Source organism: Seriola aureovittata, chromosome 1, assembly GCF_021018895.1.
Source record: "Seriola aureovittata isolate HTS-2021-v1 ecotype China chromosome 1, ASM2101889v1, whole genome shotgun sequence".
Lineage (NCBI taxonomy): Eukaryota > Metazoa > Chordata > Actinopteri > Carangiformes > Carangidae > Seriola > Seriola aureovittata.
Genome location: NC_079364.1, coordinates 9,831,361 through 9,852,918, shown reverse-complemented (window position 1 = coordinate 9,852,918; position 21,558 = coordinate 9,831,361). Strand labels below are relative to the sequence as shown.

The window sequence follows — 21,558 nt, the reverse complement described above, 5'->3', positions numbered from 1 at the left end:
TGCCACTGCTCAGCCATGGAAACACATGTCATAAATGTCTGGAACTGGGTAGTAAGTAGCCTACTGACAGACAACCAATGAGTTTTACATACCTCAGAACTCTGTGGTCTCATTTTCTGAGCTTTTGTGGCCCATCGTTTCACAGCTGAGGTGTTGTGGCTTCCAGACATCACGCCATAATGTGGAACAGCAATCACAGCTGACCGGAGCAAATCTAGCAGCCAGTGGTGGAATTAACCTGAGTACACTTACTTCATTACTGTATTTAAATACAAATTTGAGGTACTTGTACTTGAATATTTCCATTTCGTGTAACTTTCTACTTCTACTCGACAACATTTCAGTGAAAAACATTGAACTTTTTAAGTCCACGACATTTATTTTACAGATTAAAAGGGGCTTTATGCTTAATAGTAACTACAGCACAGATTTTGGCTTTTAGTTCAGCCATGTCCTGCATTGCTGGCATCCCCTTAACACTAGACGCATGCATCCTACTACGTGATTGGGCCATTGTCCATATCTAGTACTCTGTGGTTTATGGTGTAGCTTTGCATCCTACACACATGGCTGTAAATAATGTGTAATTTCAGATGCAGAAATTATTATCCTTTTAGTGTTGTGGGGGGGCTGGAGCCAATCCCAGCTGACATTGGGGGAGGGCGGGGTAAATGTGAGAATGCAGAAATTAAGCTTTAATTACATCACATGCAAAATATAAGATTAGGTTATAAAATACGATGATTATAGATTGAAGTACCTAACAGTGTATAATATAGTTAAAATTTGTTCCATCTCAACCAACTACAGCAATCAAATGCTACTTACACATTAATGTATCAGAAATAATAATCCAGTAACATTATATATAATAGTGCAACAGTTATGGGGTAACTTTTGATACTTTATATACATTTTGCTAATAACACATTTTCAATGCAGGACTTTTGCTTATAATGGATACTTTAATATTGCAGTATTACTACCTTTACCTGAATAAGGGATGTGAATACTTCTTCCATCACTGACAGCAGGGCAAAAAAATTATTAACTGACTAATTGGAAAGATGGTGATGTTCTATGTGACACTCTTCATGCTCTTTAATCTCTTCAGGATGACCCAAGTGTTTGTCAGCTGAGATTTCAAGGTTATGTATGTGATGCACCCAAATTCACTAATTACAAGTGGTTTTCAAATACCTTTGGCCATATTATGTGCATCTGGATGACTACGTGGTACAAGTAATTGTATTTGGGTACTGCTTCACCTACAACGAATACTAAATACGATATATTGGATGTTGTTTCATTTCACAATTATATTCAAAACTGTGTCCACAGTGCTTCATATTTAACATTTATTTATCCTGTGCAGAGAATAAGAGATGAAAAATAATTTAAACAGAATTCTCAATCATCAAATAACACACTCTTGATTATAGTGTCTGAACTTTACCATTACACTTAAAAAACTGCTTAGTTAACCAGCAGCATGATACCAGTATTAGTTCGCCATTAACAACTACACAAAAAATTCATAGTCATTTGACATATCCAAACTCAGCATTAAAAAGATAATATATTTAAACAGTATGTCAATTACCATTCCAACAATTAACTGCATATAACTATCAAGGACCTTTCTCAGTTGTAATATGGCCCAATATCACTACATTACAGAGTCACAAAAGCATAAATCTTAACTTAAATGCCCAAGGTTTCAGTTGATCTAATAATAGTTTTAAAGGTACCATTTAGGTCTACTAGGAAAGACCATCTGATTCTTTGAGATGTGGGTGAACCCTGAGAGAACAAAAGTGTCAGACAATGTTTACACATGACAGGAAACCCAGAATTAAACACAAGGATAGCTGGAATGGAAAGAACTGTTTAAAAACACAATACAGTGAAAAGTGAAGTAAAAAAGGTTACACTGCAATGGCAAATATGACACCAACTTTGACTTAGTTAATAAAAACATTTGTGAGTTCATTTTCTATTGTTAAGTTGTGTAATACAACACCGACCCCTCCTCTTTGATTTCTTTTCTTTTTGTGTTAGCAGTAAGAACTCATTCATACATTACCAACTGTACAGACAAAAACATGGTCAATCACCACATCTGTATGTGGAGCAGGAGACTGTGATACTTGAGCACCTCTGTGTGTTCAAATGCAGCATTGCAGGTGAGGAGCACTCTGCCTCTTAACTTTTCCAGTGTGAGTGACAGTGTAGAGAAAAGCTAAAGGCAAAGTTATACGTTGATGATTACAGCACACATGCAACTACAAGTTGTTACACACACCAAACTCAGGAACTGAGATAAAAGGTAAAGGGAATTGGACCATATTTCCTCTTAGAAGGTAATGTAATCTTGATATGTACTGACCTCAGGTAGTTTCATCCACCGGAAAGTCTAACAAAGCATGTATGTTATCCCTTTTCTGATAAAAAAATAAAAATCAAAACTACTATTTAAGACAAAAGAATACACTAAAAATATGCATATTTGCAAAGACTACAGCCAGGAGCCTGTTATCTTAGCTTAGCATAAAGACTGGAAAGAGGGGGAAACAGCTGGCCAGCTGCTGACCAGAGGCAACAAAATCCACCTACTAGCACCTATAAAGCCAACAAATCAAGACGTAATCTTTTTTGTTTAATCCATACAAACACTAATGTGTAAAACAATAACCCTACACATAAGCACCCTCTAGAACTACTGACCACTTGTCTTTTTTACAGTTTGGTTTTTGTACAGCTTAGACAAACATGAGAATTAGAGAGTTTCAGAAGTGCTTGTAGGTGGAATTTGTTACCTTTGGACAGAGCCAGGCTAGCTGTTTACCCCTCATTCCAGTCTGTATGCTAGGCTAAGCTAACAGGCTGCTGCTCCAGCTTCACAATGAATGGACAGACATGAAAGTGTTATCAATCTTCCTATGAAACGCTCGGAGAAGGCGAATATGTGTATTTTTTACAATGCTGTACTGTCCCTTTAAGATTACAAGGTAAAGCCACTTCATTGTTAGAAGGAACATTTGACCCTTTCCAAAATCCTCTCATTTCAGGGTCAAAATAGATTTAAGGCCTTTCAGATTTGGTAAGTTTATAAGGATTCCAAGAGTCCAGTGTGATATGCAGGCTAGATTGGATCATTCAAACTAAAATCTCACACTGTTGCCAAGCTCCCCAAGCTGAGTGAAAGTCTGTACCTAGGCTTTTACACTGAAGTCAATAAATAAAAGGAATAATTTCAGGTCTAAAATAAGAGAGGTTCATTTATGTGTGCAAAGGTCTCAAGAGCCCAAATCTAGTGCACCGTGCAAGATCAGACCATGTTGGTGTGGGTGTTGGGGCTGCGACTCTGCAGGTCCTGTACCTGGTCAAGAACCCAATTGATGTTTGGTCTCTCCTGGGGATTTGACACCATTATGGAGCTCAGCAGGATCTGCAGGCCCTCTGAGTAACTGGACACAAGACAGACACCAAATTAGGACAAACTAAATTTGATCAGTGTGCAGGTATACAAACCTTAATAAATGACTTTAAAGCTTGAGCACAAACATACGGCAGTAACACAAATCAAATTATCATTATTAATTTGAATTGTTTGTTTTACACAAATTAAACAACAGGAAATTGGGTGAGTTCATACACAACAAAAATAACCTTAACTAAAAAAAAATGAACACAACCTGTGTTTTCACATTACATCTTTGTTCAGTAAAAAATAGAATTAAACTACATTCAGTAGTTTGTACAGCAATTGGCAATTCAGACTATTAAACTTAAACTAAAGTTACTTTGGGGCACTAACATTTCTAACATTTTTCTTCTCCTAAAGTTCTCAATGGAAGAAATGGCAGAACTTGTTCCTACTACTATCCTAGGCAGTAACCGTAACTGATAAATCAATGGGAAACTTTCTTCAAGTTAAACAGGAAGATATTGTTACAGTCTGAGGACTCACCTGCAAGACTGTGGGATGACCACTGGATTCTGGACAGCGAGGGCAACACTGTCCCCCTTCTGAAATACTAAGTCATATGGTCCCTCCAACATCATCATGCAGTAAAGCACACAGCCAAGTGACTGGAGTAAGGGAAGACCACAGCCGATGAGAAAAAGTAGTCAGTGAATGATCCACAGTCACTTAAGAAAACAAGATGCATAATATACACTGAAGAATGAAGAATATAAGGCTTTACCCAGACATCAGTGCGCTCATCTATAATGCAGTGGCTCTCTACACTGAAGAGTTCAGGAGCCCTGTAGGAAATGGTGCACCGCTGGGCAGCCCAGTCCTGTATGGTCATGGCTTCTCTAGTACCTCTAACCTGTAATAAATTCAGTTTTATTAAAGTCTTCACAGGGTAGAGATCATTTCAGAGGACATAATGTTCAGAAGATAAGCCTTAAAAAACACAGCCAAACCAGCACAAAAAAAACCAACACACTTTCTGGATATGTAAGTGATGCTCCGCAGGTAAGTTAAGCAACCTATGACTAATATGTTAATACTTATCCTTTAGCTTGACAAAGTCTGTAATTACTGTAATGATGTCAGTAATGTTAAGAGATAAACCAAAAACAGCAGATTGCCCAGTGTGAAATACGAGTGTTTTAAGGGGTACATTCAGTGCTACAAGCACCACAAATCATCACAAAACACCTAGGATGTTATAAAATGTGTTCTGATACATGATTGACAATATCCAGTGGCTGTTCAATATAATGTTCTAATCTGATGTTTTCAATTTGTGGCATTAAAAATGTTACTGTGCCATCTAGAGGTGGAAATCTGGACCTTCTTTCTCAAACAATGTCAAGTAAATTGAGTATTCACTCTCATAAACATTATCTGCACAGGGACTTGATGAGTTGCCACTAAATGTTGTGGTATTTGGAGTTGGACATATTGCAGACTACTTGTCTTAGCTTGCTTGCATCACTTTGCTTTAATTCTATAACCCCTTTCTTAAATTTCGAGACAAATTGATAATGTTAAAAATTTACTTTTAATTTTGACAGATAAAATAATGGAAGTGATCATGACAACTTGCAACTTGCTCTTATATAGTAAGAGTAGAACCTTACAAACAAAACAACATCTTGCTTTGGTTGACTGACCTCCAATTAAAACAATTTGGGCTTTGGGCGTTAAATCAATAATATCAATGCTTATAAAGTGATCAGTAAAATGTTATAAACTCTTTAATAGTCCCTTTGCCCTTACCTCAATCCTGGCACGATTCATAGAGCCCAGGTCCATCAGAACTGGCCTGTCATCCTCATCCAGAAGCACATTTGTGGGCTTCAGATCTCTGTCAAATCATAGCACATATATGGCATGTGTTCAGATGTCTGTAAATTGGTAATATAATAAGGAACACATAAGAGTTAGCATTTGTCAAAGTGAGTAAATGATAACATGAATGTTAAAAAATGGTCTGGCAAACAGTATCTCATTGACTAGGCTCACATTAAAATTCCTAACTGTGTTGGATTTCTCTGTTAAGTTTAATGTCGTTGGTCATACACAGTAAATGTATTTCACAAGGTGAAAGAACAACCACCCTTTATAGGAAACCTTCATTGGGATATAAAGTCGTACAAACTATCCTCAGCTAATCTTGAGCAGGTATTCTGTATTAAGTGCTGACTGGGAAGGTGCATAGTCCACAGTCATTTTTTACCTCAAACCATAAAATGAAACACACCGAATTTAATTCTGCTGCTGATTATGTTTCCCTTAGTTATTCTTATTTTCCATGTGTTCTCTGATTCACAAACCATTTTTTTTAACTTAAATATGGGAGTTCATCGTATTAAAATTAACATAGTATTTCAAATCAAAGTCATGAGACATATGCTGCAAGTGCTTCTTGCCAACCAGTGATTTAAGCAGTAAGGAACGAAAATTGTTTGGGTGAATCCATGGAAAACGATAATTAATTTTCCAAATGGCTGAGTCCCCATAGATCAGTTTCTGTCATTGTGCAGGGAGTGCAGATTTCCAGAAATCAAATCATTTCGACTCGAGACAGACACTGGTGCAGAACTACAAACCAGCACAAGAGTTTTTTCCTTGGTCCAATGCATGTAAATGTTTGTGTTGTGTGTGTGTATGTATGTATGTATGTGGAGAAAGATTACCTGTGTGCATAGCCTTTTTCATGAATAGCCTTAAGTCCAGAGCAGATGCCATGCAAAATTTGCAAAATCTGTTTCTCGGGCATTGAGCTCCCCTTGTCTCTTAGCTTCTCCAGAACAGACCATAGACTGCCTTTCTGTTCACACAAACAGAACAACATATCAGAGTCAGACAATTTCCCTTTAAGATTATTGTTGTCATAATAACTGCTGCAACTACTTACACTAATATAAGGTAGAAGTAACCAGGCTTCACTCTTGCCTCCTCGATCAACAAAGGTGTGTGCAACCAGGCTCAAGATGTTGGGGTGATTAAATATCTGATGCATCTCCACCTCTGTCTGAGCCTCCTGGCGACCTTCACGGTCGTGGCACAGGATCCTCTTCAGGGCATAGAAGCGCCCATCCTTTACCCCTTCAACCAGATCAACATAACTGAACCCACTAAAAAGAGAACAGAGAGTGGAGTGGAGCATATTATTCCAAATTAGGCTTTAAAGGATCCTATGAAAAGACCAATATCAACAATGAATCTCTCAGTACTTCACAATTTCCCTAGTCTGTCTGTGGTTCTCAGCCCCATGCCCCATTTGTTCCTACTGAAGATGTCAGTCTTTAAAAACGAGTCACAAACATACAGTTTTCATTTGGTTCCACAGACAAAAGTCTTTTTATGGGATTTATTAACTAATTGACTAACTACAAAATATCACCACATTTAAGTTTAAGTTAAATAGAGTATAAAATATACAACACGTCATCTTACCCTTCGTCTAGTTTCTGGACAAAGTAATATTTTTTGTTATCGATGGTGATGGAGCCACGGGAGCATATACACAGGGTCTGTCCCATCTTGACTGGTTCATTGTTTAACACGAAGCTTTTAAAGGGCCTGGAAGAAAAGGGGCAAATAGAAGTTACTTGAGAAACAGTCAAAGAAATACATTGACAGATATAATGTTACTTACTAGCTAAAAACATTAATTATTTAAAGCACACTGCGAGATACTGGGCTATTGTAGAAAAACATATGTTAACACACTTCACAAAGTGACAGATGAACTGTTAGGTTAGCTAACGTTGACGTGAGCTTAACAACTTCCAGGCTAAATTGGCCAAAATGCGACATTAACATCGATTTTTAATGCGAGCTAAATTTATAACTAATTATCTAGCATAATGGGCAGCTAAACATAACATACCAAAAGCATAATCACTGTCGTTATGGCTCTTGTCTTACCAGTTCGCTCTCTGTTTATCGAGTTAGCCATTAGCCTGCTGTCATACTTCCCCCATGCTCTTCTTCTTATATAAAGTGTGCACGACGCTTCGAGGAGACTAGCGACATCTGCCGACGAGTTGGAGAAGAACAATAATGGCGGATTACGAGCATAAACGCAAGGGTTGCACCGACGACGGAGGTGATATTTGAGCTGTTTTAACGTCTAAAAAATTTTAACAAATAAACAGTGTTTGGCATTAGCTTGATCTGTTGCCTACCTATTAAAATTAGCCACAACTAACATCAAACAGAGGAAACAATCGTAAAACTTCACAAAGCTAACGTAATGTTAACTGTATCCTTGGCTAGCTAATGCTAACGCGAAGCAACTTAACATCGTATTAACATTATCTATGTAGCTATGAAAGTTAGGCTGGCTGTAACCACTGGGCTAAAGTGACTGCTAATGTTAGCCAGGTAATAAAGCAAAGACTTGCTTCCAGCAGACGGGTCTCTTGTTAGCTTTCTAACATGGCGTCAGCCTAGCTAGTGTGCAAGTAGTTGACCAAAGCTAGTTACTGCAGGTTAACAATGTTACTTTTATCTGCTTTCAGACCCTGCATACAGTTCTCGTAAGTTAACGTAAACCTTGATATTATAGATAGTGTCTGCACTCACAGTCCCCAGGCGGACTTATAAACCACTAAGTTAAATGGCAAAGTGGAACCTAAGTTACCTTTGGTTCGTTGATGGCTAGGAACTTTTATTATTCTCCAGTTCACAGAAAACAGTTGTTCACCTTGGTGAGTTGTCTTGCCTCAAGCAGGGCCGCAGGAGGAGGGAGGCAGAGTGAAAACTAAGCCTGTCTCTTCTAGCACTGTGGGTGGAGAGGGGACTGCAGTCAAGCGCACATCCCAGCATCTCACACCAGAGGATGAAGATGAATCCTCGACAGACCCACCAGCACCCTGCAAAGTCTCCAAAATAGGCTTTAGCATGAGCAGTCAGATGGGGAAGAAGTCAAACCCCATATCTATCAAACTTGGAGCAACAGTGAGTGTGTAACAATGCTTGTTAACTGCTTTCACAGACTGTGTAAAAGTAACTGTAACCTGTATCAAAGACTGTGGTATATCTACACGGACACGCACCATAACATGAAAGTTAGGGCATGGATATAATGCTACCAGACACTCAAAAGAAGTAATTCACATAGCACACCCCTCAAGAGAGGCCCAAAAAGGATGAAGACCAAAATCCCTAACAGTCACAGATGCATACCGTTTGACTCTTACTGTCAACATGGTGCCAAAACAGTTGAGTTATTCTTGAGTCAGTTGATAGAACTAATAAATATATCATTCAAGTCAGCTATCAAGTAAAAATGCCAAATATTTTCTAGTTAAACTTATCAACTTCAAAGATTTTCGGCTTTTGTTTTGCATGTTATGAAGACTGTGAAGAAGTGTGATTCTGGTTGTGTTGTTTAATTTTGTTTCCCTAAATCTTATGTCCCCAACCTGTTATAGAAACCCAAAGAACCTGTACCATCACTGCCTCCAAAAAAGGCAGGGCTGGCATCTGTTTTTAACGAAGACGATGATGTAAGCGCGCCTGCACACAGTAATTGAATGTTTGTATAAATGTATAAATAACAAATGTGCAGAGGTTGACTGTAACTTTCTCTTGACATGCAGAGTGAACCCGAGGAGATGCCCCCAGAAGCAAAGATGAGGATGAAGAACATTGGCAGGTAAATAGACACACATACATGATGTACCTAATAATTATTTCCTTAGCTTTTTAATTGCTACATTGCTAGTAATCATCTTACATGTTTCTGTTTGAGTTTGAAGGGATTAATCTCCTATCTTTTCAGGGAGACACCAACATCTGCGGGACCTAATTCCTTCAACAAGGGCAAGCAAGGATTCTCTGATCACCAAAAACTTTGGGAGAGGAAGCTGAAGGCCCAAGCAGACAAACTGTAAATGACTACCAGAGGTTTTGTCACTAATGGATCATTTTGTCTAGGTTAAACAGAGATATCTATGAAGGCTCACATGATTCCTCCCCGTAACCTCAGCTTTGACAACTTCTCATGTTTGCAGACATGCAATAGAGAATTATGTTAGCCTCTCCATGATACTCTGTCTGAACTCATGTTTACATGTCTAACCACTACCGGCTGATGCTAACTGAGAGGAGAGACACCAGGCCCCTGTGATAATAGGTGCAGAATGAAGAGATAGGACAAACAAATTAGCCAGAGTATTGCGAAAACTGTCTTAAATTTGCTGCAGTTGCTTTTTGCTGGCTAATGAGAAAATCTAGCATCTTAGAGCCTTCATGCCCCTTTTACAACATGCTTGCTCCTATCTGAAGCTGGTTAGGTGTGGTCCTGAGCAAGCTTTTAATTTGACCTGACTAATATTTGTGTAAAAATGTACATAGAAGTGTGATAATGTTTTATTTTTAAATCCACAAGTGGGAGTGTGATTTTGAATGTTATGTTAACGTGTGGAGCAAGCAGGGCATGGACTAGACTTTCATTTAGTTTGTCAACATCAATATACAACCCTGTGTTTTCACCAGCTGTGCCACCTCATAGGCAGCCTTTTCTTTGATTTTTAGGTTTTGTTTTATGTCTGAGCTTTGTGCCAGTATTTCTGGTTTGGCTGACTCAACACTGATTTCTTTCCGTTTCAATGAATCTGGCAAACTATCTGTGGGAATGTGTCTGTTTTCATTTCTATGTTCACAACTGAAGAACTGAATGTGTTTTTATTTGACAACTGTGAGAAGGTCATGACATGGATACCAGGGTGCTGGTAACGGTCACATCAGATGATATGTGAGTGGTTAAAATATAGGTTAGCAATGACTATGTACATTTATAAACTTTGTTCATTGCCAGTTTAACATCAGAAAGCCCACATTTCATAAATATAGCCCCAATCCTTTTAATTTAGATAAATGTTGTACCTCAGTGACTTTTCCTGTGCCTGAAACTATTTTTGGGAAATCCCCCTGATCAAAAATCTAAACTTTGAACTCCTCTGGGTTACCTCAATGTTGTGCAGAATTTCCTAAATAAATTACATCTATATCCACTGCTATGACCTGTTATATCAAACATAACTCTTGAACACAGTAAAAGAAAATAAAACATTTTGGATCATATATATTGTGTCAAATGTTTATTGCTGAACTACACGTCACAATATAAGTTTGTTGTACTTGATACTAATATACAAACAGATAAAGGCTGATATCTATGATTCTATTATTCTTCAATTACTAATAGCGTCCATTTTTAAAAAAAAAAATGTCCATGTACAAATCCTATATCTTTTGTAGTCGTTGCCTTTATGATTCAAATTGTTGAGTTGATAAGTGATTGATTGTTTCACAGGGGTGAGTGAATGTTTATTTTTGGTATGAAGGGTGACTCACTTTTTCCCTACATTTGAATATGACACGTTACTTACTATCATCATGGGGGTTTTCCTTTGACACATGGCTGAGCAGTTTCAGTTAACAGTGCATTAACCGAAGCTGCATTTCTATATTATACAGTCAATAAATATGCTATACACATACATATATGTAGACACGTGGAAAAAAAATGCTCATTGGTCCTGCATCAGTGATACCAGATTCACTCTGTGATCGGGCATTGCCTTTCTCAAAGACTTCCAGAAGTTGTGGGTGGCTCTGGAAGGTTTGCCTGATGTCCAATTCAGACTCGGTAGCACCTTCAACGCTCTTTGAACCAGTGTGGGCAGTGGGGAGTCCTGCTGGATGAGTGATGCTGACTCTCTATTGGTCTGTATTAGCAGGAGCTTAAAGGCAGAGTTTTGCAGCAAAGCCTAAAGATATGGACCAAATAGCAAATCATTAATGAACACTGAAAACCAGTGGTTTAAATTAATTCACACTTAAAACTGATTTATCATCATCAAGACAAACTTAACCTTTCATCACGACTCAGAATTTGCACTAAATCAGAGGATACGAGTGGTTTTGTTTGCGGCTTATGCTACGTCACATTTTCAAACTGATTTTCCCATCATCAACATAGCTGCTGGTTTCACTTTACATCAGTGAAAGTGCTAAAATTAAACCAGAGGACAAATTAAAATGGGTACTGTTATTTAGTCATATGTAACTAAAAATAAATGGAAGGCTGGAAAGTAGAAAAAATACTAAATAATAATTTACACATTGTATACTTTACTGCCAACCACAATTCAGACAGTAAAGTATACAATGTGTACATAATGGGGTAAAAATGTAAATCCTCCCAGTTATATAATGGCAGACGGGGTATCTGCAAGTATTGTCTTAAAAGCATTCACTTTAAATTAAAAGTAGGATTGTTGCGCCAGTGGATTGTGTGCAGAGGAGGTGGTTCAATTCTTTTTTGTGGAGTTCCAGTCATCACCATCAGACCTGCAGCAAACATAGTCACTGCTGAGGAAGCTCACTGTCTCAAAATGGGCAAGTGTCAACTTAAGCAAAAACTTAAATGAACTTAAAAGGACTGATAATTTTCATTTGGTAAATCCATCCAAAGTAACACTTACAACTGGGATTCTGGCTATGCTACATTTACATTATATGTGATGCATGGTGGTGATGGGGAAGTTTCCCCTGTTAATGACTCAAGAGCATTCACAGCATTACAATGGGTGTATGATTACAGACTTGGTCAGAATTGAAATACTCGATAGTATACAGTAAACCCATATCCACTAAACTTGGGCTTAATTACACTGTACAATGTAAGGCCTCCATATTTGTTTGTTTTCCCGACACTTTCACAATCGTAAATATGACTTGGATGTTGCTATTTACAAGTCAAAAACAAAAATTATGATAACATGCCATGAATGTGGCATAAGTATTCTACTTTCCCTGAAATATAAGCTTACCTGGACTCCTGATTCCAGTACAAACACAGCATTGCTGTTGCAGAGGTAGTCAGCTGACAGGAGACAGATAAGCATTTGGCTTCTCTGTATTGCAAGGACCACATCATTTGTATATGCTGCAATACAAAATGGAAACCATCAGGAACGTTTGCAGTCAGCATACACACACACACACACACACACACACACACACACACACACACACTGACCTCCTCCTGGAAGCACGTCCCTCTCCAGCAGACAGAGCCGATACCCCCACCGTTCCTCTAACATCTGTGGTAGAAGCTCTTCTAGTGGTCTCTGGGTGGCTTCACCCTCCTCAGTGTTCAGTGGGTCCATGATGGATAAATGTGCTGCCAATAAAAGTAACTGTTAATTTTCTTTACCAGTGTAGTTTCATGAAAATGAAATCCAGATATCGTACACTGAACATGTTGGACCTACCTTCCTCATCAGTGGCAGCTCCTGATCGGGAGGGAACTGTCCAACCTCCCTCCACCTCTGCTGATCGAGGGGTCCACACATACGACAGAAACACATCAAACTCTTTCTCATCTGTGAAAGACAATTTTGTCTTAGAAACCTGGGCCCTTTGATTGACTGATAAGATTAATTTATCATTACTACACAAAGTGCAGTATCATAGTTTGCTACCTACATTTTTCAAGTACATGCACCGGATTAAGACAGTTTCAAATTATTATCATAATATTTTGATTAATTTATTAATGTAATGCTTGTGGGTTGGGTTAAATAAATTGAAAACAAATTACATCTTCATGTTTTTGTAGTGACTGAGGTATATTCAGTTGCTAAACCACATCCTGTGAAGAGGAGCAGTTCTTGGCTCAGGATGCTAGAGTGAGCACGCAGACCAAGTTTCGAAAGCTGGGCTTTAGGTTTCTGACCTATGTTGCAAGGGTGTCCAACCTTGTTTCCTCTGAGAGCTGCTTTGACAAAATAAAAGAGGCTGAGAGCTCCTCGTGTCTCATTTTACTGGTTACAGTTATTCGCATATCGTATCAAAACACTCAAACTGATCTCCAAAACAAATCAGAGGAACAAAATAATTGAACAAGTCATCAAACATCAATATCCAAAAACATCTGAAACTCACATCAGACATCCTGTTAGTGTCAGTTTTTGTGTCAAAAATCTGAGCCATGATTCAGTCAAACCTGAACACCACAGACATGATAACACCACTGCAAACTAACAAATGTAAACAAACATAGGCTAAAAAAACAGGGCTCAAGTAGAAGCCCACAGTTTAACACACTTAATCCATGGCAACATATAACCTGTTTTGTAGGAAAAGTTTAGTTTATATCTGTTCTGTTATCCAGAAGAGTTGCTGCTATCACTGTGTGTGTGTGTGTGTGTGTGTGTGTGTGTGTGTGTGTGTGTGTGTGTGTGTGTTTGCTTTCTTACCATCTCCACGTTTTCCATGTGGGAAGTGGGATCTGTAGATAAGCCGTAGTTCCAGCCATTTCACATGAAAAATGATCCCCAGCCCAGCGACCACCAGCAAAGACGCAATGGGATACCCAACCAGTGACGGCCATTTAGCTGAAACCAAGTCAAAAGTACACTTAATAGATTGTATTATGTCTTGGAAGCGGTAATAATTGCCCTAGGGGCAGCAGAGACAAGCTGTAAAGACAAAATTGACATATTATCACCATATAAAGTTGATATGGCAAACTTGTTAGCAAACAGTTGCTTATTTACACGCTCCAGCAGACACAGAGCAACATCAGTATTAATTTATAGTCATGTTTCTGTCCACTGGACACTGTTGCTAGTTGCTAACCTTTTTATTTATTTATGGATGGATAGGTAGTTATCTGACTGTTTTGCTAAAAACAGCTGTCTGCTGTGGCTGACAATGACACTGATGAGAGCGTTAACCAGTAACTAAATTGTGGGTCATTAAGTATTGTCATTTGATCCATTATAAATATAAAAAATATTGATAAATGCAGCATTAAATGTTGCCTGCACAAAATTTCACAAAAAGCCCAATGTTTCAAAGTCAATGTTAGCACAGTCAGCGGACATAAGTGGTTGAATATGGGTGTTTTGAAAATGTCTGCAGAAATAAGTTGCCTTACGGATGGTGTCACCATTGAGCTCATTAGATTGGTTACAGCATTTTTGACCTAATTGGATGTAACTTTTTCCAGTTTTATGCAATGACATCAAAATGGGTCAAATGCTCCCCTCTTTCCAGCCACAAGAGTATGAGTAGGGCGCATCCTGTCAGTCTGCAGGCTCGCAGCTTTGTCTACAGTTTTCCATTTATGGTGACACATCTGCCTAGCGTAAAATACACAATCTGCCCTATCTGACACTACTGACTGAAAACCTGGAGGGACTTTCCTTTAGATTTTATTATATATTCTACTGTGCAGTCATGTGTCATATGCAGTTATTTGAACTGCAATGTTACAATGTTATGACAAAATATGGTATCAATAAAAAAAATTAAAGAAAACATGAAACAACACTACCTTTAATTTTCTCCTCGAGCTTGATAGTGACACTTTTGTTCTCAACGGTATTACTGGCAATGCAGGTATATGTGCGGTTCAAGTGTTGTAGAGTCACCTCTTTTATGATGGCTGTCCCCGTGACCTTGTACCACGGGTCATTTCTGAATCAGGGAAAGCATTTCAGCTGCTTTGCATCCTAAAACCTTATAAAAGTTATCATGCAAGCCAAGCCTAATCATCATGTTATCATCGTCAGATTTTTCAAAATCCTAACAAGGAAACACTTGGACTATGTAATGAAAGACAGTTACTTGAAGGCAAAAGCAAACATTGACTGAGGGACTGCAGCGACTCACTGTGGCTTCTCCTTGTGTAGTATAGTCATAGTTTCCTTGTTGTCACTGTAATTTACGTACCATTGCACCTTTGCTGAACTCTCCTTCTCATAAGGAAAAAATACCACACAGGTCAGATTGTGAGACCGACCTGGAACAAGAAAAAAACATGGGCATTAAAATCCAGCCCTTAATGAAGATAGCTTATAATAATAAAATGTTGTCACACCAGTTTCCTAGATAAACAAAGAGTGATTCAAAGATGAGACCATCATGTCATTATCAGAGCTGTTTCAGATACTGTATAACCTACTGCAACATTTTGTGTATAAAAAGTCAGCAATTACAATAAATCATCATTAGAAAGACATGTTAGATAGTTTTGAAAGCCAGAGCCCAGAGACACATCAGTTCTGAGTTGATATATACTATGACTTTAAAAAAAAAAAACAACTTTGAGAAGGCAAACAACTGTTTCTATTTTGATACTACTGTATTTGGAATTCACATGGCTGATATGGCTCTGAAAAAGATGTCCAAAACCATCTATTAGTTGTTAGATCTGATAGCTGTTAGATTTTCCCATAGCACATTTGAATACACTTACCAAGCTCCACTTTGTCTGTCATGTTGGCCTCAGGATACACAATATCTATCTTTGTCTTGTTAGTTATTTTCTTGAATGCTAGTTTGGGTTGGGAAATAAAGTCACATTTTCAGTGTATATTCTGCCTAGTTAACTGGAAAATCATCTGGGAAAAACATTCATACATCCTGTATATGAGCTCTACTTCAACACATGGTGGCACCCACATGTAGGAAAAAACACTCTATATGACTGTCTTGCTTTTATCAAGGGGTTTTAATGCAAAGACAAATTCAAACAGGTCAACAGGTGATCTTTGTCAACCACCCAATGCCTTGAATCTTGAGAAATATAGACTCAACAGGGGAGTAAGGTTATGGTGTTGTAGGCTGTATAGATTGTAAAGTCCCTTGAGGGAAATTTGTGATTTGTGATGTAAATACAATTGACTTGACTGAGTCTAAAGCATTTCTACCGCCTCTGTTTGAGACAGCACAGATTTGATCTATGACCTGCTAACATGCTAACTCTGAGTAGGTACACCACTTACATTGATCACCATCTTAGTTTAGCGTATTAGCATGCTAGCATTTCCTGGTTAGCACTACAAATAAAGTAGAAATGAGGCTGATGGGAGGATAGTTTTGCAGGTATTTGGTCAAGTAAGATTTATTCTCTGAGCATCGCAAATGTCTTTGGCTGTTGAGATATTTCAGTCTGGACCACAGTAGGGAGCTTACATCGCTTTGACAGTGGCACAGATTGCTACTATTTTTTATCATAATATGTACAGTTATTTATTTGCACTATTAATGTCATTAACTCATGTCATTCTGATAATTGTAATATTACAGGGTATTGTTTTGGCATTGATGTTGTTTTTCATGTCGTCGTTTTAATGTGTACAGTTTGTTATTTCTTGCACTTGTGTTTTTATGTGTTTTTGTGTGTTTTTATGTCATTGCCTTTATAATATGCAGAATCCTTTTAGTTCACTACTCTATGTCCCTTTAAAAATTGCCATCTGGTGACAAATAAAGTGCTTTTTTGAACATGCAAACTGTTTAAACTCATTAATAGCAGAAAGCATTATTCTTTAAAAAATTTTCGAGTCCAAGGTTTCCTTTGAAAACTTCAGTGATGATTAGAAAAATTAAAGTTGAAAAAAAATCCAAGGGGTTTCTACTATGATGTCTTACAAGTGATTCATCCTCATGGTTTGCTCAATGACATAGTTAGCAAATCACAAATTGAGGGGCTACAGAGGCTAAATTTTTAGTCTTAAAAGTGGTCTTGATGAATGTCTAACTTAAAAATCCACTCCAATGTAGCAAAAATACAACTTACTATTACTATTTGTATTATTTGACAATGGGAAAGTAAATTCTCCACTGGATACAACAGAATAAACATACAGACACAGACGAATGGCATGTGTTTTGGAACTGTTGCCTCCAGTAAACACTTAAAGTTCCTAACATGTTTTAAATAATGTAAAAATGCAGTATGAAATAAAAATAAAAAATATTTTTAAAAAAACCATATCATATGGAAATGGTAACAAGGTTAAAAACCTGATTTTCATCAGAAGGGATCTTTAAAACAACCTAACACTCAGTGGCAAAACAGGAAGTAGTATACCTCTTAGCTCAGAGAAAATAATGTGGAAATTAGGGTGATGGAATTTGGTATGATGACTTATTGGCTTTTCCAGTGGTTCATCTGATTTAGTGATGCAGTGCATTGACAATAATGAAACACTGCATGCAAGGCCACTAAGGAGGAGCTACTCTTGTGATACCCTTTGATAAGTTTTGTTATAGACCAATCCATTAGTGCTCTTTGAAAACAAGATATTTCAAGATATTTCAAGATATTTTAAATAATAACAGTACAGCATGTACAGTAGTCCTTATGTTAGAATGTCTAATTTGATGATATTATTTCTGTAATTATCTTAAACATACATTTTGGCAGAGAAGAGCGATGATTGCATCAAGCACACAGATGAATAACTGCCTGCTGTGGAGGAGGAAGTGAAATGTTTTTTGGGTTAGCAACAAGATATGTCGCAATTTAAAGGGTGAGTGAAGAAATACCTCTCTGAGGTAGGGTCATTGTTTTTGGTATTTTCAGCTGACCAGAAGATCTATAGGGCGTGGGTTTACCAAAGAAAGTGAAATGTAGACATCCCTCGAGTGATTTACATCTTTCCTGAAATCGTTATTTAGATTAATAAAAATAGTTTTGCCTTGAATTCCAAAGGAAGTTAAAAGATGATTCAAATGTTTACATACTGGTGAAAGAACAACCTGGCCTAGATCAAACAAATATTTCTGATATACAGTACATCTTTTCAAATACACAATTTTGTGTAAGAGTGAGTGTTTTGACAAAGATTGCCAACTGAGAAAATCTGTTTGACAAATAAACGTCTCTGAGTATGTTACAAGATCTTATTGTGATAAATAGTCTTTTAATAAGGTTACGTGTATAATATGCCAATGAAGTAAAGTTATTTGATCATTATTACACTCTAGTATTATTTCATTCTACTTTATTTTACTAAGTCGAATGACATGAGTCTTCTCATCCTTTAAATTATACCATGGCCAAGGAAAATACAAATTTCTGATTGGCTGGCAGGTTTCTATTAACTTTCTATTGATGTATATGTAGAGATATTTTACAAAAAAAAAAGACACACACACACAAACACACAAACACACAGCACAGCACACAGCACTTACGTACAACTGTGACTTTAACAGCCCTCCTGAAGGTCCATATGACTCTGTGCTCAATTATTTGTCTATCACAGAAAAAGACACCATGATCGTAGTCGGCTTTTACTTTGCAGAGATGTAACAGCCCATTCTTTTCACAGGAGTCTCTTTTCTGCTCAGACATAGGTTTCTCACCCTGTAAGAAAGCACACTTGTCTGAATTTTAGCTGTTTAGATGTTTCCATTGGATAACCCTCCTCATGTGTGTGTGTCACCTTGAACCATCTGACATCTGTGTTGTTACTACATTTGCGTCCCGGGCAGGAGATATTCCCACCAGCACCGCTGACCAGCTCTACTTTGCTCTCATGGGGCTGGAAACATCCAAGACTGATCTTCGCAACCACCTTTAGATGCAAGAACAACTTGCTGCCACTTGACAGCAGAGACCTGAACACTTAATAGAATCTAATGCAAACACAAGCAGTCTACACACATCACACACAAACATCATAATTTGCCATTTAATAAAAAAAATTTTTTAAATTGTGACTAATGACTTTAACAAATTCATATTTATAATTTATGAAGGATTCACAGATAAATAATTATCTATTAATTATTATTAGTTTGTTAAATAAATGCCTTTTTGGGGTTTGTGTTTGTGCCAATAACAATTTATTAATTACTAATTAATTACATTTATAGTGGCAAGCTAAAAAACTTATTGTAAGTAAAAATATGATCACTGAATTTAATCCTCAATCTGTGATTGGTGTATTGTCAATACCACCCAACTGCTGCTGCCCATGTACATTCAGATACAGGCCAAACACTTTACTACATTCATAGGCCAAAATTGGGATGTGTTGACAGTTGGACGGAAATGGCGCTTTTCATTAATTGCAGAATTAATAACCAGAGGTGTGGACTCTGACTGTGACTGGAGTAACTCTAAGACATGAATCTGTTTATTTATTTAGACTTAAAGGTTCCCTGTGGAGTTTTTTGTGTCAGTGTTTCTCACCAGAACAATTATGCGTATCTCTGAGGCCTAACAAATGCGCATTTTCTTCCTCATACAACATTTACAGATTTTTTTTCTTCTTTTAAAATTCAGCAATGTTTACATTCATGTTTACTAGCGCGCACTCTTCTTCTTTTCTGCTTTTCTTGGAGCATTACTGCTGCCTGCAAATCAGTGGAATAGTATAAAACCATTGGTAGGAATGTTGTCGCACCAGTTAATATTGGTGCACATGCGTGAGGACAAACATATCATAAAGACATTGCTCCATACGCCTATGAGAAGTCAGCAACTCCACAGGTTACCTTTAAGACAAAAAGCAAAACAATAAAGACTTTTTTAAACACAACTTTTCAGTAACTCAGCACTGCATTTGGCTGTAGCTGTTTGATTTGCTATCTTCCTAAGTTTAAAAAAACAGTGATGCTAATGAACTAATTTTCCTAACAACAGACCAGGAAGTAAAGGTGCATTTGGCATCACAGAAGAGTACACAGAGGACCTAAGATTATCCTATTAAGATGTTAAATCTCTGCTTTAGTCAACAAAAAACACATGGAAAGCATTCAAAACATTCAGCTAAATTATAAATGAAATTATAAATGATTCTGTGACAGGAAAAAACATACTGAGGCACAGCTGATCATTTTGTTCTTAAACGTTGTAAAGTTTAAGTTTAAATGCATGTAAAAATGCATGAATTATTTCTATACATACACTATATTAACTTGATTAAAATGGCAAATGATGAAGGGTGCATGATGACATGTGTAGGAGCAGAAGTCTAGGACTTTTTTCTATTAAAATTAAAAGGATAAGAAACATTATTTACCATGTGTACTTCCCAGAGTGGTTTGCTTCAACTGTGAACTCTGTCCCACAGTTAAAGGATTGATCTTCATTTCCTTCCATGCTGTCTCTAGTCCTGGACCAAACCAAGTTTTTGTTCCCTTTGCATGGCAGCCTAAAGATCTCCCCCTCCACAGCTCTGTAATTCCAATGTGTAGTTTCCTGCTGAAGACCTACGGGTGCAGTTGCTACAGAGTCGTATTTCGTCATTTTAAATGCACATTCTAAAAAAACAGGCAGCATTAGTAATAACAAAATTTTTGCGTAAATGAATTACCCGTTTGTTTCTTTTGATGGTTCCCCACACAGCATCCCTCCAAGATAATGGGGAAGATTAAAAAAAAGAGAGTGTATCCAGTTTGCATCCTGTGTCTCAAAATCCGTAAAAAAGAAAAAAAGAAAAAGAGAAATCTTATTGATTTCAGTCATGATGCTTATAAAGTCATTCTTCTTTACATTGTCACTCACCAGATCTAGAGTTCTTGGTATTTTCTGCTAATAGTCGGAAGGGTTTGTTCCCCATCTCTTGTGCGGTAAGTCTTGATGTGTGTAACAGCTGTATGTCAGAGGACATACACAAGTTGTAGTAGGTGGTATCATAGAGTTTCCTGTTGGGTTGTTTGTCATAATTTCACAAGAAACGGCTCCAATGTTTGTGTTCCTGTTAGCTAGCCACTTCCTATGTGAACTGCAGAAGAGTATTTCTTAGAATTGTTGTGATATATTGTACGCGCAGTAGACTATACCGTATGTGAAAGGAAAGACTAACGTTAACAACATGTCCTTTATGCTTTGAAGGATAGAAAATACCAAATATTAAACTCACAGCAAAAGACACAAAAATTGGTATGAGTAGAATACTATAAAGAGCACACATACAGGTCAGGCAGATTTCCAAGGCGTGTGTTTCAATGTACAGTAATAAAATTCAGGTGACTATACTAAAGCAAGACACAAACACAGATAGTAAATTTAGAAATCAAATGTATGATACAGATCCTAACCTGCGGTAAGTATGGCTAACGTTCAAGTGGTTAAGATCTCATTTTTCTGGGGCATACCTGCACGTTTCACCTACCTCTAATCTGGCCTACATCTCTCTACCTTCTCCTCATCATGGGATTGAACATGCAACACAACTTTGACAAACAGCCAACGTCCCGTCATGGCTGAGCAACTATAACTAAGACCTGTCAAGTTTTGAATTTCAGCACAGGCTAACCCC

General features: G+C 37.5%; 3 protein-coding genes across 9 annotated transcripts; 1 reads left to right on the top strand and 2 right to left on the bottom strand.

The window, feature by feature from the left end:
* Positions 1-1,344: 1,344 nt before the first annotated feature.
* On the bottom strand, positions 1,345-7,517 carry stk16 (serine/threonine kinase 16). 2 transcript variants are annotated; one of them, XM_056372132.1, is made up of 8 exons: positions 7,397-7,517; positions 6,923-7,048; positions 6,381-6,600; positions 6,160-6,293; positions 5,240-5,327; positions 4,212-4,340; positions 3,974-4,095; positions 1,345-3,470 (listed from the first exon to the last, which is right to left on the bottom strand). In XM_056372132.1, the coding sequence occupies exons 2-8, from the start codon at positions 7,006-7,008 to the stop codon at positions 3,332-3,334; spliced, it is 918 nt and encodes a 305-aa protein (XP_056228107.1). In that variant the 5' UTR covers positions 7,009-7,048; positions 7,397-7,517; the 3' UTR covers positions 1,345-3,331. The 2 variants fall into 2 exon arrangements, with proteins under 2 accessions (XP_056228107.1, XP_056228115.1); XM_056372140.1 differs by having other exon boundaries at positions 7,359-7,438.
* LOC130166502 (PEST proteolytic signal-containing nuclear protein-like) lies at positions 7,477-10,561 on the top strand. 2 transcript variants are annotated; one of them, XM_056372157.1, is made up of 5 exons: positions 7,477-7,577; positions 8,205-8,431; positions 8,908-8,982; positions 9,076-9,131; positions 9,258-10,561. In XM_056372157.1, exons 1-5 carry the CDS (start codon positions 7,532-7,534, stop codon positions 9,367-9,369), a joined length of 516 nt encoding a protein of 171 aa, XP_056228132.1. In that variant the 5' UTR covers positions 7,477-7,531; the 3' UTR covers positions 9,370-10,561. The 2 variants fall into 2 exon arrangements, with proteins under 2 accessions (XP_056228132.1, XP_056228126.1); XM_056372151.1 differs by having other exon boundaries at positions 7,517-7,577; positions 8,202-8,431.
* Positions 10,562-10,565: 4 nt separating this feature from the next.
* LOC130166468 (interleukin-18 receptor accessory protein-like) lies at positions 10,566-21,011 on the bottom strand. Of its 5 annotated transcripts, none has more exons than XM_056372083.1 (13): positions 20,802-21,009; positions 20,611-20,705; positions 20,317-20,521; positions 18,733-18,907; positions 18,482-18,653; positions 15,753-15,830; positions 15,167-15,296; positions 14,829-14,971; positions 13,747-13,884; positions 12,760-12,870; positions 12,525-12,668; positions 12,316-12,431; positions 10,566-11,250 (listed from the first exon to the last, which is right to left on the bottom strand). In XM_056372083.1, exons 2-13 carry the CDS (start codon positions 20,696-20,698, stop codon positions 11,011-11,013), a joined length of 1,740 nt encoding a protein of 579 aa, XP_056228058.1. In that variant the 5' UTR covers positions 20,699-20,705; positions 20,802-21,009; the 3' UTR covers positions 10,566-11,010. The 5 variants fall into 5 exon arrangements, with proteins under 5 accessions (XP_056228058.1, XP_056228066.1, XP_056228075.1 ...); XM_056372091.1 differs by having other exon boundaries at positions 20,611-20,699; XM_056372100.1 differs by having other exon boundaries at positions 18,733-18,892; positions 20,611-21,009.
* Between the last annotated feature and the right edge of the window lie 547 nt (positions 21,012-21,558).